General features: G+C 61.3%; 2 protein-coding genes across 6 annotated transcripts; both read left to right on the plus strand.

Moving 5' to 3' along the window:
• The first annotated feature begins 280 nt into the window (after positions 1 to 280).
• PAFAH1B2 (platelet activating factor acetylhydrolase 1b catalytic subunit 2) lies at positions 281 to 4,724 on the plus strand. 2 transcript variants are annotated; one of them, XM_026709118.2, is made up of 6 exons: positions 281 to 466; positions 627 to 714; positions 854 to 943; positions 1,737 to 1,853; positions 2,169 to 2,291; positions 3,893 to 4,724. In XM_026709118.2, exons 1-6 carry the CDS (start codon positions 432 to 434, stop codon positions 4,169 to 4,171), a joined length of 732 nt encoding a protein of 243 aa, XP_026564903.1. In that variant the 5' UTR covers positions 281 to 431; the 3' UTR covers positions 4,172 to 4,724. The 2 variants fall into 2 exon arrangements, with proteins under 2 accessions (XP_026564903.1, XP_087794835.1); XM_087938709.1 differs by having other exon boundaries at positions 322 to 466; positions 624 to 714.
• Positions 4,725 to 6,554: 1,830 nt separating this feature from the next.
• Positions 6,555 to 16,939, plus strand: SIDT2 (SID1 transmembrane family member 2). Of its 4 annotated transcripts, none has more exons than XM_026709042.2 (27): positions 6,555 to 6,789; positions 7,154 to 7,275; positions 7,441 to 7,605; positions 7,793 to 7,838; positions 8,292 to 8,393; positions 8,499 to 8,582; positions 8,921 to 9,020; positions 9,575 to 9,640; positions 9,904 to 9,997; positions 10,298 to 10,374; positions 11,292 to 11,357; positions 11,506 to 11,583; positions 11,732 to 11,782; positions 12,538 to 12,656; positions 13,140 to 13,213; positions 13,334 to 13,400; positions 13,503 to 13,576; positions 13,656 to 13,779; positions 13,852 to 13,969; positions 14,073 to 14,209; positions 14,485 to 14,593; positions 14,721 to 14,797; positions 14,904 to 14,950; positions 15,067 to 15,172; positions 15,253 to 15,363; positions 15,553 to 15,666; positions 16,150 to 16,939. In XM_026709042.2, the coding sequence occupies exons 1-27, from the start codon at positions 6,607 to 6,609 to the stop codon at positions 16,210 to 16,212; spliced, it is 2,574 nt and encodes an 857-aa protein (XP_026564827.2). In that variant the 5' UTR covers positions 6,555 to 6,606; the 3' UTR covers positions 16,213 to 16,939. The 4 variants fall into 4 exon arrangements, with proteins under 4 accessions (XP_026564827.2, XP_087794831.1, XP_026564830.2 ...); XM_087938705.1 differs by having other exon boundaries at positions 11,509 to 11,583; XM_026709045.2 differs by lacking the exon at positions 11,732 to 11,782.
• Positions 16,940 to 17,152: the final 213 nt, after the last annotated feature.

The following is a 17,152-nucleotide window of genomic DNA, read 5'->3' on the forward strand; positions in this document are numbered from 1 at the left end:
ACTAATGACCTCCGGCGAGGCCCCGATCCCACCGTCGACAGCCATCTCCTCGGGCTGTGCCACTCAGCCCCCGTCGGGGCCTCGGTCCGGACGCCGGTCCTCGCTCAGCAACGGGGCCGCCACAGAGCCCCCCCACCCCCCCCGGCGGCGCCACATCCACGTGGCCGACAGCTCGGGGGCGCCCCCTGGAGCCCGATTGACGTCACCGGGTGAGACCCCGCCCCCAAGAGGGCGCCCGCGAGGAGAACGGGGAGGCGCCAGGCAGCGGGGGGGGCGGGACTTCCGGCCGGAGCTGCGGCGAGGGCGGAAGCAGGTCATCGCGCAGGCGCGTTGTGTGGCGGCCGGAGCGGGGGAGGGGCGCGCCCGTCGGAGCGGCGGGGAGGCTGAGGGAAGGCCGAGCAGGCGGAGCGGATCGTCGGCGAGGAGCCGCCATGGAGGCGCGGGGGCAGTCGCAGTCGCCGGCAGCGTGAGTGCGGGGCGGGCGGGGAACGCGCACCCCCTGCGGGCCGCTTCCGCCGAGCCTCCCGCGCGGCGGGGCCTGGGCGGCCGGTTCCCATGGCGACGGGCGGGGCGGCGGAGGGAGCCCCCCCGCCCACGCCCCCCCTCCTCCTCCTCTCTCTCAGCAGGGACCGGATGAGCCAGGGGGACGCCAACCCGGCGGCCACGGCCCACATCGCGGAAGACGTGCAGGGCGACGACCGGTGGATGTCCCAGGTGAGCCTCGCCGCCTCCCGGAACTCCCCCGGGGCGGGCCGGGTCGCCCGTTTCGTGCCCGTCGCCCGGGGGAGAGGGCCGGTGCGGGGAAGCGGAGGAGCCGCCGGTGGCTTCACGCTGCTCGCCTCCTTCCCCGCAGCACAACCGGTTCGTCTTGGACTGCAAGGACAAGGAGCCCGACGTGCTGTTCGTGGGCGACTCCATGGTCCAGCTGCTGCAGCAATACGAGGTAGGCGGCGCTCCCTCCCCCTCCCCTCCCCTCGGAGGAGCGCCAGCCCCCCCCGTCCCCTTAGGGGACTTTCTCCTCATGTCCCACCCTTGCTCCTCCGCCACCATGCAGCCGCCTTCCGCCTCTTCTGTTCCTCAGCTTTAAATCGAGCAGGAATAAACAGTAAAATTTCCATGAATGAACTTGGATCTCCAGTGGAAAAGCTTGGGTGGTTCTGATTGGAGAAGAGCCGGCCAAGGCTCCCTCGCTCCAGCGAAGCCGCCTTAGGGAGGCTGTTCCTGGAAGCTCATGAGGCCAAATACTGGTGGACCGTCATGTGGAAAAGGTTCTTACCTTGAAGGCATATTGGCAAGCCTTTGTAAGAGGAGGGTGCCCAAGCAGTTAGGGCACACCTGGTGCCACCTTGGTGGCAACATCTGGCCCTGGGGGACAATGCAGCACCTGAAAATCTCAGAGACGGCATTGTGGCTGGATCTCACGATCATTTGGTTGTTTTTTGCAGTGTTAGTTGTGTGCCATAGTGGGAATGGGCTTGGGAGGTTTTCCAAAGACAAACCAATTCCATTCCCAGTCCAGAGAATTTGGTGACATCCAAGGATGATTTCCAAGCCTCCAGATGGAGATGCTTTAAGTGTTGCCCATCCTTATCTGGGTTGCAGATGACCCAGGATGGACTTTTTGCTTCAGCCTGAATAAAATCCAATCAACCTCTGAATGCTTAACTATATCAATAATTTATTCCTGAAATCCCCTGCCTTTGTTCAAGGATAATTCCTAAAACTCATCATTGCAGATATGGCGAGAACTTTTTTCACCGTTACATGCACTGAATTTTGGGATTGGTGGAGACACTACAGGACACGTTTTGTGGAGACTGAAGAATGGTGAACTTGAAAATATTAAGCCCAAGGTAGGGTGCCTGTAGTGAGAAAGAACAAGAAACCTCCTGTAATATTCTCTTCATCCTCTCTCCTCCCTCTCACCCCGCAACTCACACACAGACTGCCCTTTGCTAGGTTTTGTAATACCCAAAGCGTTTCTGTGTTATTTTAATTCAGAACTATTACATTCACAGTCTGATTGATATCTGTGACTGGCAAGGGAGCGGAAAGCTGCTGACTGCCATGTCCTCTGGGCACTGAAATGTGGGCAGCATGCAGTGTTTCCTTTTCCTCTGCAGCCGGGTAATGCAGAGGAAATTTTGTCTCTGGTCCTTCAATCACAGGTCGTCGTTGTTTGGGTTGGAACAAATAACCATGAAAACACAGCAGAGGAAGTAGCTGGTGGAATAGAAGCCATCGTGAGACTGATCAATACCCGGCAGCCTCAGGCTAAGATTATTGTTTTGGTAAGTAAGAGTGGCATCTTTGGTGCATTTGTATGTTCTTGTTTCTTTTTTAGTCAGGTGGAAGGGAAGCATCCCAAGAAGAACTGGCGTAGGCTGCTGGGTTTTGTTACAGAAAATCCTTTGGAGAAGCATTACCTTGGCTGAGGAAGGGAACTGGAAGCCTCAGACAATCGCTAATCATTGTTTATGACAGCTTGATTTTTGTAAGCATCTGGATAATTTCACAAAGGCAACTCTGAGATGGTCCTGAAAAAGCTTGACTTAAGAGCGACAGATGATAGTATAATACTTCATATACTGATTTTGGAAAGACTGAAAATGCACCTGTGGGAGTTTGGGATACTAGTTTAGTTTAGTTTATTGTCGTTGCACCTCGTACAATGAAATCAAACACCATTTTCAGTGTCCATCATGACCATGAAAATAAACACAAACACACATCCTTCATACTCCACACATTGAACCAAAAACTCGCAATACCACACCAACACTGCACTATACAGTAGACTTTAAAAGAGCTACTGCCCTGGGATAGAAGCTGTTTTTCAGCCTATTTGTCCTTGTTTTTATTATTGTCCCGTACTGTCTGCCAGATGGTAATAGTTCAAAAAAAGGCTGCCCAGGATGAGGTGGATCTTTGAGGATGTTTTGAACTTTCTTAAGGCAGCAGGAGCTATAAAGCTCTTCCAAATAGGGGAGAGGGCAACCAATGGTCCTCTGGGCAATGGTGTTAACCCTCTGGAGCGCTGTCCTATCTGCCACTGTGCAATTGGCAAACCATACACAGGTGCAGTAAGTTAAGATACTCTCTATGGTGTAGCGGTGGTAGGTCACCAGCAGTTTTTCATCCAGTTGTCTCCTGAGAAGTCTCAGATAATATAACCTCTGCTGGGGCCTTTTGACCAGGGCTGCAATGGGAGCCCCCCAGGTCAGGTCCTCTTTTAGGGTAACACCCAGAAACTTAAAACTGGCTACTTGCTCCACTCGGTCTCCATTTGATAAGCAAGGGCTGGATGTCTGATCTGTTCCTTCTATAGTCCACTATAAGCTCCTCATTGGTGTTGAGGACCAAGTTACTGTCTCCACACCACGAAAGCAACCGTTGGTCCACCTCATCTCGGTAGGCAGACTTATTCTCCCCCCCCATGAGTCCCACCACTGTTGTATCATCTGCAAGTTTAGTAATAGTATTACTAGCGTGAGTGGGAATGCAGTCTTGCACATAAAGAGTATAGAGTAAGGGACTCAACACGCAACTCTGTGGTGTACCAGTGTTAAGAATAAGGGCTGAAGAGGTATGTACCTAATCTGACCCTCTGAGCGGCCAGACAGGAAATCCATAATCCAAAGGCAGACTGAATAAGAAAGCCCAAGGTCCAGAAGTTTAGACACTAGTCAATGTGGAAGAATTGTGTTAAATGCAGAACTAAAATCTAGGATGCTTCTGAAAGACAAGGAAGGACCCAGGTCTCAGCTTGCCAGAGAGGCCCTGTGTGTGTGTCCGTGTCCAGACAGCGGACAGAGTGAGGCTAGGCCCGGGGTTGGGGCTGAGCTTTCCCCAAGGATGGGATAACCTGCTGTTTTCCCCTCCCTCGTTCAAGGGCCTGCTCCCTCGAGGCGAGAAGCCGAACCCTCTGCGGCAGAAGAACTCCAAGGTGAACCAGCTCTTGAAGACCTCCCTGCCAAAGCTGGCTGGAGTCCAGCTGCTGGATGTGGATGGAGGCTTCGTGCACTCGGATGGCACCATTTCATGCCACGACATGTTCGATTTCCTGCACCTAACGGGTGCCGGCTACACAAGGATCTGCAAACCCCTCCATGAACTCATCATGCAGCTGCTGGAGGAAACCCCAGAAGAGAAACAGGCAACTCTGGCCTGACAGCCCCCACCCCCCCGCCCCGCCCCGCCCCAGCGCCATCAGCCCGGTTCTTTTTTCCATGGCACTACGGAATCCTCGCTCGGCGTGCTTTCCATTGTTGAATGTTACTGGGTGTTGTGTTTAGCACTGGAAAGGGAGGCGGGGAGGTGGCTGGCCAAAGATGTCCCAGGGCCTCTTTCGTCACTTGGCCTTCCTAAGGGGAACAAGGTCCCTCCCCTGAGCCATTTCTCGCTCATGGCGTGGCGAGCGTGGTGGTCAGCGACCTGCTGGCTCTCCTTCCCATTCCTGCCTCCTCCGTGTCCAGCCTGTCCATAGCGCTGAAAGGCCTAAACTCATTGGTCGCATTCACATTCCACTCCCTGGACTGAACAGTAGCTGCTTCCTGAAAAGTTGGAATTGTTTGAAGAGTTTTTATATTTACTGGATTTGGGTTTTTGTTTTAAGTGATATTAGCTGCTTTCTTGCTTTGGCAAACTGGCAAACCAGAACAGGAAACAGCTACCTGTGACAATTGGATACATGTGAACAATTATGTGTTGAGTGAGTGAACACAGTTAACTTGGCTATTTCATTTCTTTGGTTAAAAAGGATGCGATTCCCTTACTGGGAACAGAATGGGAGGTGGTGGGCATCAGAGAAACTCGCCTCTGAGGTGTGTTGGTGCAACACTCAACTCGTCCAGGGCCTTGCAGTCTGTCTGCTCATTCCCATCCAGGTTAAACCGACGCTGCGGCTGCGGCTGCTTCTCGCTAGGTTGCTGCAGAACGCTCCCTTTTGGGAGCAAAACGCAAGTGCAGCCCCCCCCCCCCGCCCTTCTCCCGTCTCGCAGGGCCTGAGCCTCGCAGTCCAGGGCCTCCCTTTCTGTTTTGGGGTCAGGCTTGCACAAGTATTTGACTCATGCAAGTGAGGCAGGCCCAGGATATTGCAGGTCGGCCAGAATACAGGCCCCTCCGTGAAGGGGAGCCTCTTTCTCTGGGCCTGGTGCAGTGAGAAGTTTTTAGAAAAGGTTTCTGAAGCATAAATGCCTCCTCAGCTTGTACTTGGGAGAGATTTTTCTGGGAAGAACTTTCAGTCTTAGATAGTCCGTGAGGTTGTGGGAGAAAGGTTTTATCCCTAAGCAGGCAGGCAAGATGAAAGATACTTCACCCCTCTTTCCCCGGGCAAATGGTGGGCAAGGATTGCTGCCCCAGTTCCCCAAGCGTGGTTTGATCCCTGAGAATGCAGTGTGTGACCACCCAGATAATTTCCCTCCCCCCCCTTCCCCGTAGGCCGCCCCGGCTGCAGCCCCTGGGAGGTCACCCTTTCCCCAGTTGGCTTTAGACTGGTTCCGAGAAGGCTTCTGGGTTCAGGGATGAGCTCTTGACCGTGCAGGTCTTCCAGCCGGCCATCTTTTCCCTTGCATCTCCCTTAGCACAAGCTTCAGCTTGACGAAAGCACAAGGCTTTGGCTCTGTCAAAGAATTCCCGGAGGGAACCTGCTTCTCCTGAAGTGCTCTGGGTTGGCACCTTGGGGTTGAGTGGGCAGGGCCCGTCTTCCTGCAGAGATGCGCCCAGCCGGATGCTTGCAGTTGGCTTGGTCAATTGGGAGCCCCTTCCCAGCTGTGGCTTCTCTTGCACCCAGGCCTTTGCCAGCTGCCTGTGGCCAGCAACACTAAGAAACCCCCCTGGGATTGGCAGCCTCACCAGAGTCCCCTGGAGGTCCCTGGAGCCAGCAATCTGCTGCTTCCGGACACCCCACGGAGGTCCTGCCCCTCACGTTCCTTGAGGATTCAGCTTGGCTCATCGGCTGCCGCCCTGGAGCACCACTTGCTTATATAACCAGCCTCCTCCTCCTCCTCTTGGGCTTTTCCTGGGAGTCCCCCCTCATCTTGCTCCTGTTTGCCAGTGTGTATTGCACCCCGAATCTTGTCTGTCCTGTGTTGTACGAGCATGGCCTGCTCCCTATTTATTGCAGCAGGTGGGGGGAGTGTAGATGGAGGCAGGGTCCCCGTGGCCTTAGGTAACCTGCAGGTGGGAAGGGGCTGGCGGAGGGGAGAGGCCTGCCTTTCCTTTGGGGGGCAGCGGTCGCTCAGCCCCCCCCCCCCGCCCCCATCAGTGGCTTCCGAGCGCCGCGGGGATGCATCTGCTCTGGCTAAGCGGCCGGGACGACCGGCAGAGCTCGTTGGTTCAGTGCGTGTTTCCATATAAAGATCCATGTTCCATCCACGGCCTTGTCAGCGTCTCTTTGGGGGAGGGGACTTTTCGCGGCGACCCATCCGCCGGCCTCCCGAGCGCGCCGCTCCGTCTGGCTGGGGCGGGCAGGTCGGCCGCCCCACCTCCGCCGGCGCCGCGGCCCGCCCTCGCCCGCCTCCCCTTTAAAGGACGCGGCCTCGGCGGCGCCGCCCAGACGAGCGGAGCGCCCGTCCCCGCGGCTGTCGCCCCCGCCGCCCGCCGGCCATGCTGAGGGCGCCGCTGCTGCTGCCGCTGCTGCCGTTGCTGCTGCCCGCCGGGGCCGCGGCCGGGCCGGCCGAGAAGCGCGTGGTGCAGAAGGAGGCGGCCTTCGAGCAGCTCTACGGCGACGCCGTGAACGAGCAGCTGCTCAACATCTACGCCTTCAACCACAGCGTCTCGCGGAACCGGGTGAGGAACCGCCGCCGCCGCCGCCCGGCCAGTCCGCCGCCCCCTCTGCCCGGCCCCGGCGCTCAATCCGGGCCTCGCGTGGCCGCCTCCGCCCGGGCCCGCCCGACGCGCTGGCACCTCGGCCGGCAGGAAGCGGCGGCGGCGGCGACGCCTCCAGAAGAGGGAGCCCGGCCCCGGGAGCGGGAGTCGCCCGCGAGGCGAGGCCCCTTTCGCTCTCTCCGGCCGGCCGCTCCGACCTTTGCCCCGCGCCTGCCAGCTGGCGCCGGGAGCGGTGCTCGGCTCCGCCTGCCTGCCTGCCGGGCTCCGCGGCCGGGGGTCCCTTGGCCGGGGCGGCTGGGCCTGAGTCCCTCTCGTCGCCCCGCAGACGGAGGGCGTCCGGGTGTCGGTGAACGTGCTGTCCGAGCAGAAGGAGAGGCCGGTGCTCTTCGTGGTGCGGCAGAAGGAGGCGGTGGTCTCCTTCCAAGTGCCCTTAATCCTCCGGGGCCTGTGAGTATCCTGCCCTCCCCGCCCTGCCGGGGCTCCTCCGACGGGACGGGCCCGCCTGGCCCTCCAGCTGCCCCTCAGGAAAGGAGGGAAGGCGGCTGCTTTGCGGGAGCCCCCAGCGCTCGGTGCCCGCCCCCCCCCATGCCCACCTCCCCGCCCCGCCCGCAGGTTCCAGAGGAAGTACCGGTACCAAGATGTCAGCCGCACTCTGTGCCAGCCGCCAACCAAGAGCGAGGTGGAGACCCAGTTTTTCTTTGTGGACGTCTCCACCCTCTCGGCCACCAACGCCTCTTACCAGCTGCGCGTCTCCCGCGTGGAGAATTTTGTACTCAGGTGAGCCGGGCTGGCGGTGCCCCAGAAGCCCTGCATGCAAAACGCCCGGCGGGCCAGCCAGGGAGCAGCAGCAGCCGCTTCTCTTCCCGGTGGGGTCTCCAAGCCAAGGGGCAGGCGGTCAGTGGGACCCCTCTTTGGCAGCCCTGCCCGCCCCAACCGCTGCCCCTGCTGGTCTTTCTTCCTGCAGGACAGGTGAGCCCTTCACTTTCAACGCCACAGCAGCCCAGCCACAGGTAGGTTGCCCAGTGGGCGGGGGGGTTGCCTGGATGGGAAGAAGACCCCCACCCACCCCCAGCCAAGCCTTGGGCACCTCTGAGTTCTGGGCCTGGCTGTCAAACGGGGACAGTTGACTGGAGGTTGTGTCCATCTCACCCCAGCGCTTGGACAGGCCTTTCCGTGGTCCTCAGGCCAGGGGTCAGGCAGGACCTGAGGGTGCCCCTCCCCCCGCCTGCCCAGTTGCAGCCCCTTTGCTGGGATTCTGCTGCTGCCCTGCAGCACCCGCTGGGGGTTCCCAGGCAAGAGGAGGCCGTCTGGTTGCCTGGCTTCCCTGATGAGGTGCCCAAAGAAGCTTCCCAGCCTCAAGAAGGGCCCCCAGGGAGCCGCCACAGCTGGCAGGCGGAGAAGACCCAGCAAGGAAGGGGTCACCAGCCAAGGTCCTGGTTCTCCTCTCTTTCCTTGACCCACAGTACTTCAAGTACGAGTTCCCGGAGGGGGTGGACTCTGCCATCATTAAAGTGACATCATCCACAGCCTTTCCTTGTTCGGTCATTTCCGTCCAGGACATTCTGGTCAGTGAGGTGGGGGGGGGTTGCTTATAGGGCACAGGAGGCTCCAGGCCTCCTTTGGCCCAAGAAGCTGATTGCCCCTTGCTTGCTTGCTTTCCTGCTGCCCAGTGTCCCGTCTACGACCTGGACAACAACGTGGCTTTCATTGGCACCTACCAGACCATGACCAAGAAGGCAGCCATCACAGTGCAGGTACAACTGATTGGCCGGGACCTTTGCCAGTCGGACCTGGGTCAGCCCTCCTATTACCTGGGATATCACGGGCATCAATTAGCCGGCATTGGTGCTGGTATCGGTTGGCCTGAGCGGCCCATCTTGTCTTGGCTTCTGAAGGAGCCACCTTGAACCACAAATTCAGGTCTCGGGGGGGTCCGCCTGGGTGTCAAGTGTAACACAAGGGCTAGGTAGTAGAAACCAGGGCATCTGAGGGGCAAACAAGGAGCCTCCAGCTGCCCAGTGGGGGGTCTGAAGATTCAGCCTTATTTCTGATCTTCAGTCAGAGATTTTCTCCATTCTTTGGTTCTTCGCAGAAGAAGGATTTCCCCAGCCACAGTTTCTACGTGGTCGTGGTAGTGAAGACCGAAGACGAAGCTTGTGGGGGGCCTTTACACTACTGCCCTTTTTCCAAAGGTATCGGGGGGAGGGGGAGAGCTGGACTGAGGTCTGTTTATGGGTTCAGCTCCGTCAGGGAGGCCTCGTCAGCTAACTGGCAGGAGGTGCCAGGAGGCCTCCAGGCACGATGGGAAGCCAGCCCATGGGGCAGAGGGGATCCGGCCTGTGTGCCAGAGCTGCTTCCCCGATTCCAATCGGAATAAGGGGGATGAGACCAGGGAGCCTTGGAGGGGCAGGCGGGCAGTCCAGCCTGCTGTAACATCTGGCCAGCCTGGAAAGGGTTTTGAGAGGCCCCGGAAGTCCAGAGCCGTTCTGCCTCCTGGCCTCCACTTCTACAGCCAGCCCAGCATCCCATCTCTGGGGCGAGAAGGTGGCTTGCCTGAGCTCCCCTGAGCTCAGGGCTGGAGGGCCTCCAGGGAGCCCCTGGGGATTAGCAAGGAAGGGGGCTGGTTGAAGGGAAGGGGGGCCCTCAGGACCAGGCTGCGATCCAGGCTCTGCACCGTCGCCAGCGAAGGGGACCTGCGACTGGGGTCTTCTCCAGGCGAGTTGATCCAGGCTTTTGTGCCTTCCAGATGAGCCTGTAGACCAAGGCAACCGTCAGAAAACCTTGAACGTCGTGGTGACCCCTGCTGTCAGTTGTAAGCAAGCCCCTCGGTCGCACTTTCCCCCGGTGGAGAAGGAAGGGGAGCAGCTGCCTGCCTGACTCCTCCTGGCTTGGGGCTGGCTCCCTGGTAGACCCGAGGGGCAGGCAGCCCAGGGCCTGGCGGGCGGGGCTGAACCTCCAGGAACCTTGGAGTTGTGGGCAGCGGCTGAGAGCGGCCGAGAGGCTGCAAGGGAGGGGAGGGGGCTTCCTAGCCAGGCCTGCCAGTTGCACAAGGTTGTCTCTCCGGCTCCTCCGCAGCTGAGGCCTACGTGGATGGGATTCTCTTCTGCCTGGGCGTCTTCTTGTCCTTCTACATCCTGACGGTGCTCATCGCCTGCTGGGAGAACTGGCGGTGAGTCTGCCCATCGGGGCTCCTGTCCCGGCGTAGGCGCTGCCTCTCCTGCCCCCCTTGCTGTCGTGGGCCCCCTTTTTCTCGGCCGCGGAGGCTTGGTCACGGCCGAGGAGGTGGCTCTGCCCTGCCTTGGTGGCAGGGCTGACTGGGACGGCAGGGCAAGAGAGCCTTTAGGGCGGCAGCGTTCATGCCACCCAAGGCCCGCTTCTTCCCGGGAGGAGGGGGACTTGGGCCCACAGAGGGGGCCTTCCAGGGAAGGCATCTGCACGTCCTTTCAGGGGGGGGTCCCTTGTTCAACAGGCGTCAGAAGCGGAGGCAGCGGCAGCTCCAGTTCCTGAGTGCTGTGGACACACCCTGTTCCGATGGGGGCGTACGAGGTAGGCGGGGGCGTCTGCGGCCAGGAGGGGCCTGTCCTCCTGTCCGTCTTCTGCTCGGGGTGGCAGCTGCAGGCCTTTTGCTGAGTCCCGGTGGGGAGTGGCGAGGGTGCCCGCTGAAGCCCAGTTGGGGTCTGACTCTTGCAGGGACCAGCCCTCAGTTGCTGGAGCTCCAGTGCTGAATCAGCCTCACGGGCAGCTTCACAATTCATGGTGGGTTCGCACCACATGCAGAAAATGTGGTCCGCGGGCTGCAAGGACCCAGTTGCTGGTTGTGCATGTGACCGGATGGCACGCTTAGATTTGGATAGTCTTGGGCTGGGAACTGGCATGCAGAGACTGGAAGGCTTAGAGCCCCGTCTCAGGATGGTGCCTTGCGTCTCTCTCACATTAGGCAGCTGCTTTAGGTTATAAACAATTTCTTCCTTCCTTCCTTTCATCTTTCCCTCCTTCCTTCCTTCCCTCCATTCATCTTTCCCTCCTTCCTTCCATCTTTCCTTTCTTCCTTCCTTCCTTCCCTCCTTCCATTCTTCCTTTTTTTCTTTCCTTTCTTCCTTCTTTCCTTCTTTTCCTACTTTCTTCCTTCTTTCCTTCCTTCCATCCATCCACCTTTCGCTCCTTCCTTCCTTCCTTCCTTCCTTCCTTCCTTCCTTCCTTCCGGAATGCTGCTCCGCACCAAGCTTCCCTCCTTGGTAAGCACTCAGCCCCGCCCCATTCTGCTCCTCTGGCTTCCTGTGCCGGGGGAGAACCCCCTTCCACTCGGGCAGGCCCTGAGATCCGATGCAGAGCCCCCCTCCCCACCCGAGCTGCCCTTCTTGGAGCTCCCCTCCGGATGGGCTGGCCGGTCCAAGGGCAACCAGGCCCGGGGTCCATGACGGGGCTCCCCGTTTTCAAGCTGGGTTGTGGCTCTTTTGTTGCAGGGAATGAGCCCCCGGATCCCTTCCAGGGACACCCTCCTCTCGGCAGTCACTGTTATGGGTCCTTCGGTGAGTCCCAGCCCCCCAGCCAGACAGAGGAGGGGGGTCCTGTCTGTTGGGGTGGGGTCCCTTTCCTCTGCTGCCGCCTGGGCCCGGCAGGTGGCTCTTCCCCCTACCTGGCTGGCAACTCACCTGGGGCCCCCCTGCTCCCCCCCAGCAGACACCGGGTCGGCTGCCAGCAGCGAGAATGTCACGGACAGCCTGCTTTCCACGGAGGCCTCCTCCAATTACGCGGGTGAGGCGCGTAGCTGGCATGCTGGCCCTCGGGGCGCTTCCTCTTGCCCGGCCGCCTCCTGCATGTGTGTGGGGCCCCTCCAACGGGATGATGGGCCTGGCTGGACGGGTTTGGCCCCCTTTGCGTAACTCTTTCCTTTCTCCTCAAGGGCAAGATATGTGCCAGCAGCGGCAGAGACACTGGGCAGCCTTTGCAATGGGTAGAGAGACTGGCCTCCCCTCCCTGTGCCCCTTGTCTGGCCTGGTGGTTCCCCTCGGCCAGCGGTGGGCCAGGTCTCTCTAGCCGGGGCTCTGCAGGGAGGAAGTAGCCCCTTCAAAGTATTGACAATGTGGGCCGTGACTGGGAAGAATAGGGGGCGACCACGGGCATCCCTTCCTCCCGTCAGTGGGGCAAGGCCTGTCCTCTGCACATGCTCTGCTCCGGGCTCTTTCCTCAAGGGTCGGGAGGGGGGGCTTCTGCCCTCCAGGGAAGAGGGAACAGCTGCAGAACAGCTTTGGAAGGCAGATATAGGCAGACCTGGCCCAGGGGCTGCTTGGCTGGCAAGGGCACCGGCGGTGGGAGGCCAGGCCCCCCCCTTTCCCTCAATGAATGGGGGCTTCCTGAGGGGCTGCCCCTGTGGCCAGGGAGGGAGCCCCATCTTCCCGCCCCCTGGATCTCCGGCCTCTGAGCCGCCTGCACTTGAGGAAATGCAGCCCCTCAGAAAGCTTGGGGGGCGGGGGGGCAGTTTGCACGATGGTTTGCATGGCTTCCAATCAGCAGGGCGAGGGTGCTTGGGGGGGTGGGGGGCTGCTGTTGGGCCCTGTCTCTCCTCGGGCCTCCTGCCCACTCCAGCGCCCAGGCAGGCCGACTGCCAGCAGGCTCCAGTCAGTCCCATCGGTAATTGGGTGGCACAGGCTGACTGGCCCCTTCGGAGCCCCCAACCTTCGCCGTAATGCAGGTTTCCGTCTTCTGCAGACCGTTCCCTGGAGAACCTGGTGGGGCGTCCTCGGCTTGACTCGCTCAGCTCCGTGGAGGAGGATGATTACGACACGCTGGCCGACATTGAGTCGGACAAGAACGTCATCCGCACCAAGGTTGCCCAGGGGAGCTCTGGAGCTGCGGGCGGCTATGCCCGGAGATTAGGAGGATGACCGAGACGGGGCGCTGCTCCCGCTGCCCAACACCGCCCCCACCCCCGGGGGCTGCAGCCACAAAGCCCAGCAAAAGCACAGCTCCTGGGGGAGCAAGAGAGCTGTGGGTCCCGAGGGGAGACCCTCCAGGGCCTGGGGGCAGCTCGCACGGCGCCTGGGCACATCCTGCGTCAGCAGGCTGAGAAGGGCTCTGGACGCAGTGGGGCCTCGGGCCTCCCCGAAGGGCTGTGAAATTTGGGCCTGAGGGAAGAGCAGGTCACGGGTGGTTTGAGTACCTGCAGGAGCCTCTTCTGGGTGGCGGCAGGGGAGGCGCCCATTGGAGACGCTGCCAGGTTGGGGCTCCGCGGGGAGGTCTCCGGGGGCAAGCGGGCTGGGTGCCCCGCACGAGGCCGAAGCTCAGCCAGGGGATGCTGGTATGTCTTTCAGAAGTTCCTCTGTGTGGCAGATCTGGCCCGCAAAGACAAGCGAGTATTGCGGAAGAAATACCAGATTTACTTTTGGTGAGGAAGTGGGGGGAGGCTGGCTGTGCGTCCCCACAGAGTCCCCCAGCTGCGCAGGGCCATCGACCAGGGCCTTTAATGGAGAATCCGTCCCCCTCCTCCCCCCCACCTTTGCCACAGGAATATTGCCACCATCGCTGTCTTCTACGCCCTGCCGGTCGTCCAGCTGGTCATCACCTACCAGACGGTAACGCAACCCCGGCCTTCCCCTGGCAGCGCTGGCCCCCTTGGCTCAAGCCCCCACCCCCACCCCCGAGCCCCTGGCCAGAGCCTCCCTTGCCCCCTGCAGGTGGTGAACGTGACTGGGAACCAGGACATCTGCTACTACAACTTCCTCTGCGCCCACCCTCTGAGCAACCTCAGGTAGGAGCTGGGAGGGGGCCCCTGCCCTGCCCCACCCCCAGGGCCCCGGGGCCTGACGCCGCCCCTCCTGCCTCTCCAGCGCCTTCAACAACATCCTGAGCAACCTGGGCTACGTTCTCCTCGGCCTCCTCTTCCTGCTCATCATCCTGCAGCGCGAGATCAGCTACAACCGGGCCTTGATGCGCAACGACTTCCAGGCTGTGGTGAGCAGCGCCCCCACCCCACCCACGAGGGGGGAGGGGCTCCTTTCTCAGATGGGGGGGGTCTCTTTGCAGGAGTGCGGCATCCCCAAACACTTCGGCCTCTTCTACGCCATGGGCACCGCCCTCATGATGGAGGGCCTGCTGAGCGCCTGCTACCATGTCTGCCCCAACTACACCAACTTCCAGTTTGGTGAGTGGCTCCCCGCCTGGTCCCCGGGGGGGGGCGGCCTGAGGAGGGGCCCCTGTCTCCCCCTGGCCTCGCCCCAGGCTCAGCGGTGGCTCTTGGGTGGCAGACACCTCCTTCATGTACATGATTGCCGGGCTCTGCATGCTGAAGCTGTACCAGAAGAGGCACCCGGACATCAACGCCAGCGCCTACAGCGCCTACGCCTGCCTGGCCGTCATCATCTTCTTCTCGGTCGTGGGGGTGGTGAGTGAGCACAGACCCCCCCGGGGCGTTAATCCTTTGAGGGGGGAGGAAGGTGCCGGGAGCCCCCAAGATTGCAGGGGAGCGCCAGCTTCTCCCGAGAGGAGGAGCCCCGAAAAGTGCTGAGCTGGGCAGGAACTAGGTCTCCCCTGCGATCTCTCTCTCTCACACACACACACACACAGACCCACGGGAGGAGGAGCATTCGAGGGGAGAGACCCCTCCCCCGGCCCCTTTCAGGCCCCTGCCACTGAAGGGCCCTCTGACCCCACCCCCAGGTCTTCGGCAAAGGCAACACGGCCTTCTGGATCGTTTTCTCGGTCATCCACATCCTCGCCACGCTTCTGCTCAGCACCCAGCTGTACTACATGGGCCGCTGGAAACTGGGTGAGCGGGTGCAGTCGGGGGGTCCCCACCTGTGAGCTCTGCCCTCGAGGGGGGCTGCCAATGCCAGCCGGGGTGCAAGGGCCCCCCCACCCTCTCTGGGGGCCTTCAGCTCTCACTCTCCCCCCAGATTCTGGCACCTGGCGCCGGATCTTCCACGTGCTGTACACCGACTGCATCCGGCAGTGCAGCGGGCCCATGTACATGGTGAGAGGGGGGGGCGGCCCCTCCCTCTTCTGGGTGCTCCTGGTTAAAGAACCTCAATTCCTGGAGGCCTCACCAAACCCCCGCCCCCGGTTGCTTCTGTCCACAGGATCGGATGGTGCTGCTGGTCATGGGGAACCTCATCAACTGGTCTCTGTGAGTGAGAGCAGCCGCCCCCCACTGGGCCAGAGAAGGCCTGGGGCTCAAAGAGCCGCTTTAGGGAGGGTCTTGAGGCTGCTTTGGGGCCTCAGCGACCCCCTTCCTCCCCCCAGGGCAGCCTACGGGCTGATCATGCGCCCCAACGACTTCGCCTCCTACCTCCTGGCCATCGGGATCTGCAACCTGCTCCTTTACTTCGCCTTCTACATCATCATGAAGGTGCCTCCTCCCTCTGGCCGGGGGTGGGGCCTCCCCGGACAGCCCCCCAATGGCCCCCCTGACCCGTCCCTTCCCTGCAGCTCCGGAGTGGGGAGCGCCTGCTGCCGGTCTCGCTGCTCTGCATCGTCTTCACCTCCGTGGTGTGGGGCTTTGCCCTCTTCTTCTTCTTCCAGGGCCTCAGCACCTGGCAGGTGAGCCCACCCGGGCCGGGGAGGGCACAGTTGCAGCCTCTCTCGGCCACCGTGGGGGGCTGGGGGCCCGGGCAAGGCAGAGCTGGGCTTCCTCCTCGGGGGGCTTGGTCTGACCCCCCCCGTCAGTTGGGAGGGGGCTCCTCCAGCCTGCCGCCCATCTTGATCCCAGCTGCTCACTGCCCTGCACAGAAAACCCCGGCCGAGTCTCGAGAGCACAACCGCGAGTGTGTCCTGCTGGGCTTCTTTGACGACCACGATGTCTGGCACTTCCTCTCCTCCATCGCCATGTTTGGCTCCTTCCTGGTACGCCTCTCCAGCCGGCTTGGCTGGGCCAGAGCTGGAGGGCCCCTTCCCTGGTGCTGTGGGGCTGGTCTCCTCCCCCAGGGAGTGGGGGGCAGTTTTGAGCCCAGAGCCTGGGCCTGAGACTGGCATTTCCAGCCCCTTTCCCAGCCGGGGGTGGGGCACAGATCCTGCCCCCCAGCCCAGAGCCTGGTCTCTTTCCTGGGCCATCGCAGGCCTGGAGGCCCCTCGGGTGCTTTAGGCAGGAACCTTTGAGGGAGGTGGCCACACGGAGGAAGCGGCCCTGGGGTCAAGTAGCCGAGCGCTCCGGAGTGGGACACCACTTGGCCAGAGCCGGGGGGGGGCGGGCAAGGGGGGCAGTGCTGTTGGAGACATGCTCGGGGGGGGGGCTCATAGGGTGTCCAGATCGAAGCGTGGGGGCTGCCCAGCATTGACCCCCCCGCCTCCCCCTCCAGAGGCAACTGATGGCGCCATCTCTTTGCGCAGGTCCTGCTGACTTTGGATGAGGACCTCGACTGCGTCCAGCGTGACAAGATTTATGTCTTCTGAGGAGCCCGGAGACTCCATGGCAGGGAGGCCGGCGTGGCTCACCGGACGGGGCTCCTGCTGGCGGGTGCTGGGGCCGCAGCTGTGGGCCCCCCCTCACCAGTGCCTCCAGAGTCAGTCTGCGGAAGGAGAAGGAGCCTCCGAGGGCCGAGCCAGCCAGGGTGAAGGGCTCCAGTGCCGGCAGGGTGGCCTCTGCATTGCCTGCAACTTTGGGGAGAGGCTGCAAGCGGAACAGCTGGGCTCCCCTTCAGTGGGGCAGCCCTTGGAGACTGACTCGGCTCCCTTCCTTGGTGCCTGCATTGACCTCCAAAAGGGCCTACCCACCCCCAAGCCCACCGGCAGCAGCCGCCGTATTGTCCGGGCAGTGGCTGCCTCCTCCTCCTCCTCTTCCTCCTGCTGCTGCTGCCCACTGGGTGCCATGCGGTCACTGCCAATGGAGGGGAAAGCAAGCCAGTGGATCCCCTCTGCAGCTGAGCGGCCCCTGGGGGGCCTCCCGAGTCTTGGCCCCCAAGCAAGGCAGCCCGGGTTCGGGGGGGCTTCTGCAGGTAGTCCCCAGGGTGCAGGGGGGCAGGAGAAGATCCGAAGGGCCATTGCAGGGGGGCGAGTGCTCCTCTTTCCCCACTCAAAGATCGGGCCTTCCCTCCGTGTTTGTCCCTTCCTGGTTTTGGATTGTGGCTAAGATGGTTTTCCTGGAAAAATGGTTCTTGGTATAAACCACTGTTGAAGAAAATTGGCATTTTGGTCTCTGCAGCTGCTGCGATAAAAGCTGGCCTGGCCTGGCCTGGTTTTCATTGGATGTGGAGGCTGGGGGTGGGGGGGTGGGCATCCCTCAAGCACAGGCTCCCCTCAGGGACATCGGCTCAGCCCCCAGTTCCTCTCTGTCTGCCAGGCAGGAGGGCCCACCTTGTCTTGGGGGGGGGGGGCCGTGGTAGAGCCCCAGTTG

This window comes from Pseudonaja textilis, chromosome 9, assembly GCF_049901715.1.
Source record: "Pseudonaja textilis isolate UNSWEBS1 chromosome 9, rPseTex1.2, whole genome shotgun sequence".
NCBI classification, from domain to species: domain Eukaryota; kingdom Metazoa; phylum Chordata; class Lepidosauria; order Squamata; family Elapidae; genus Pseudonaja; species Pseudonaja textilis.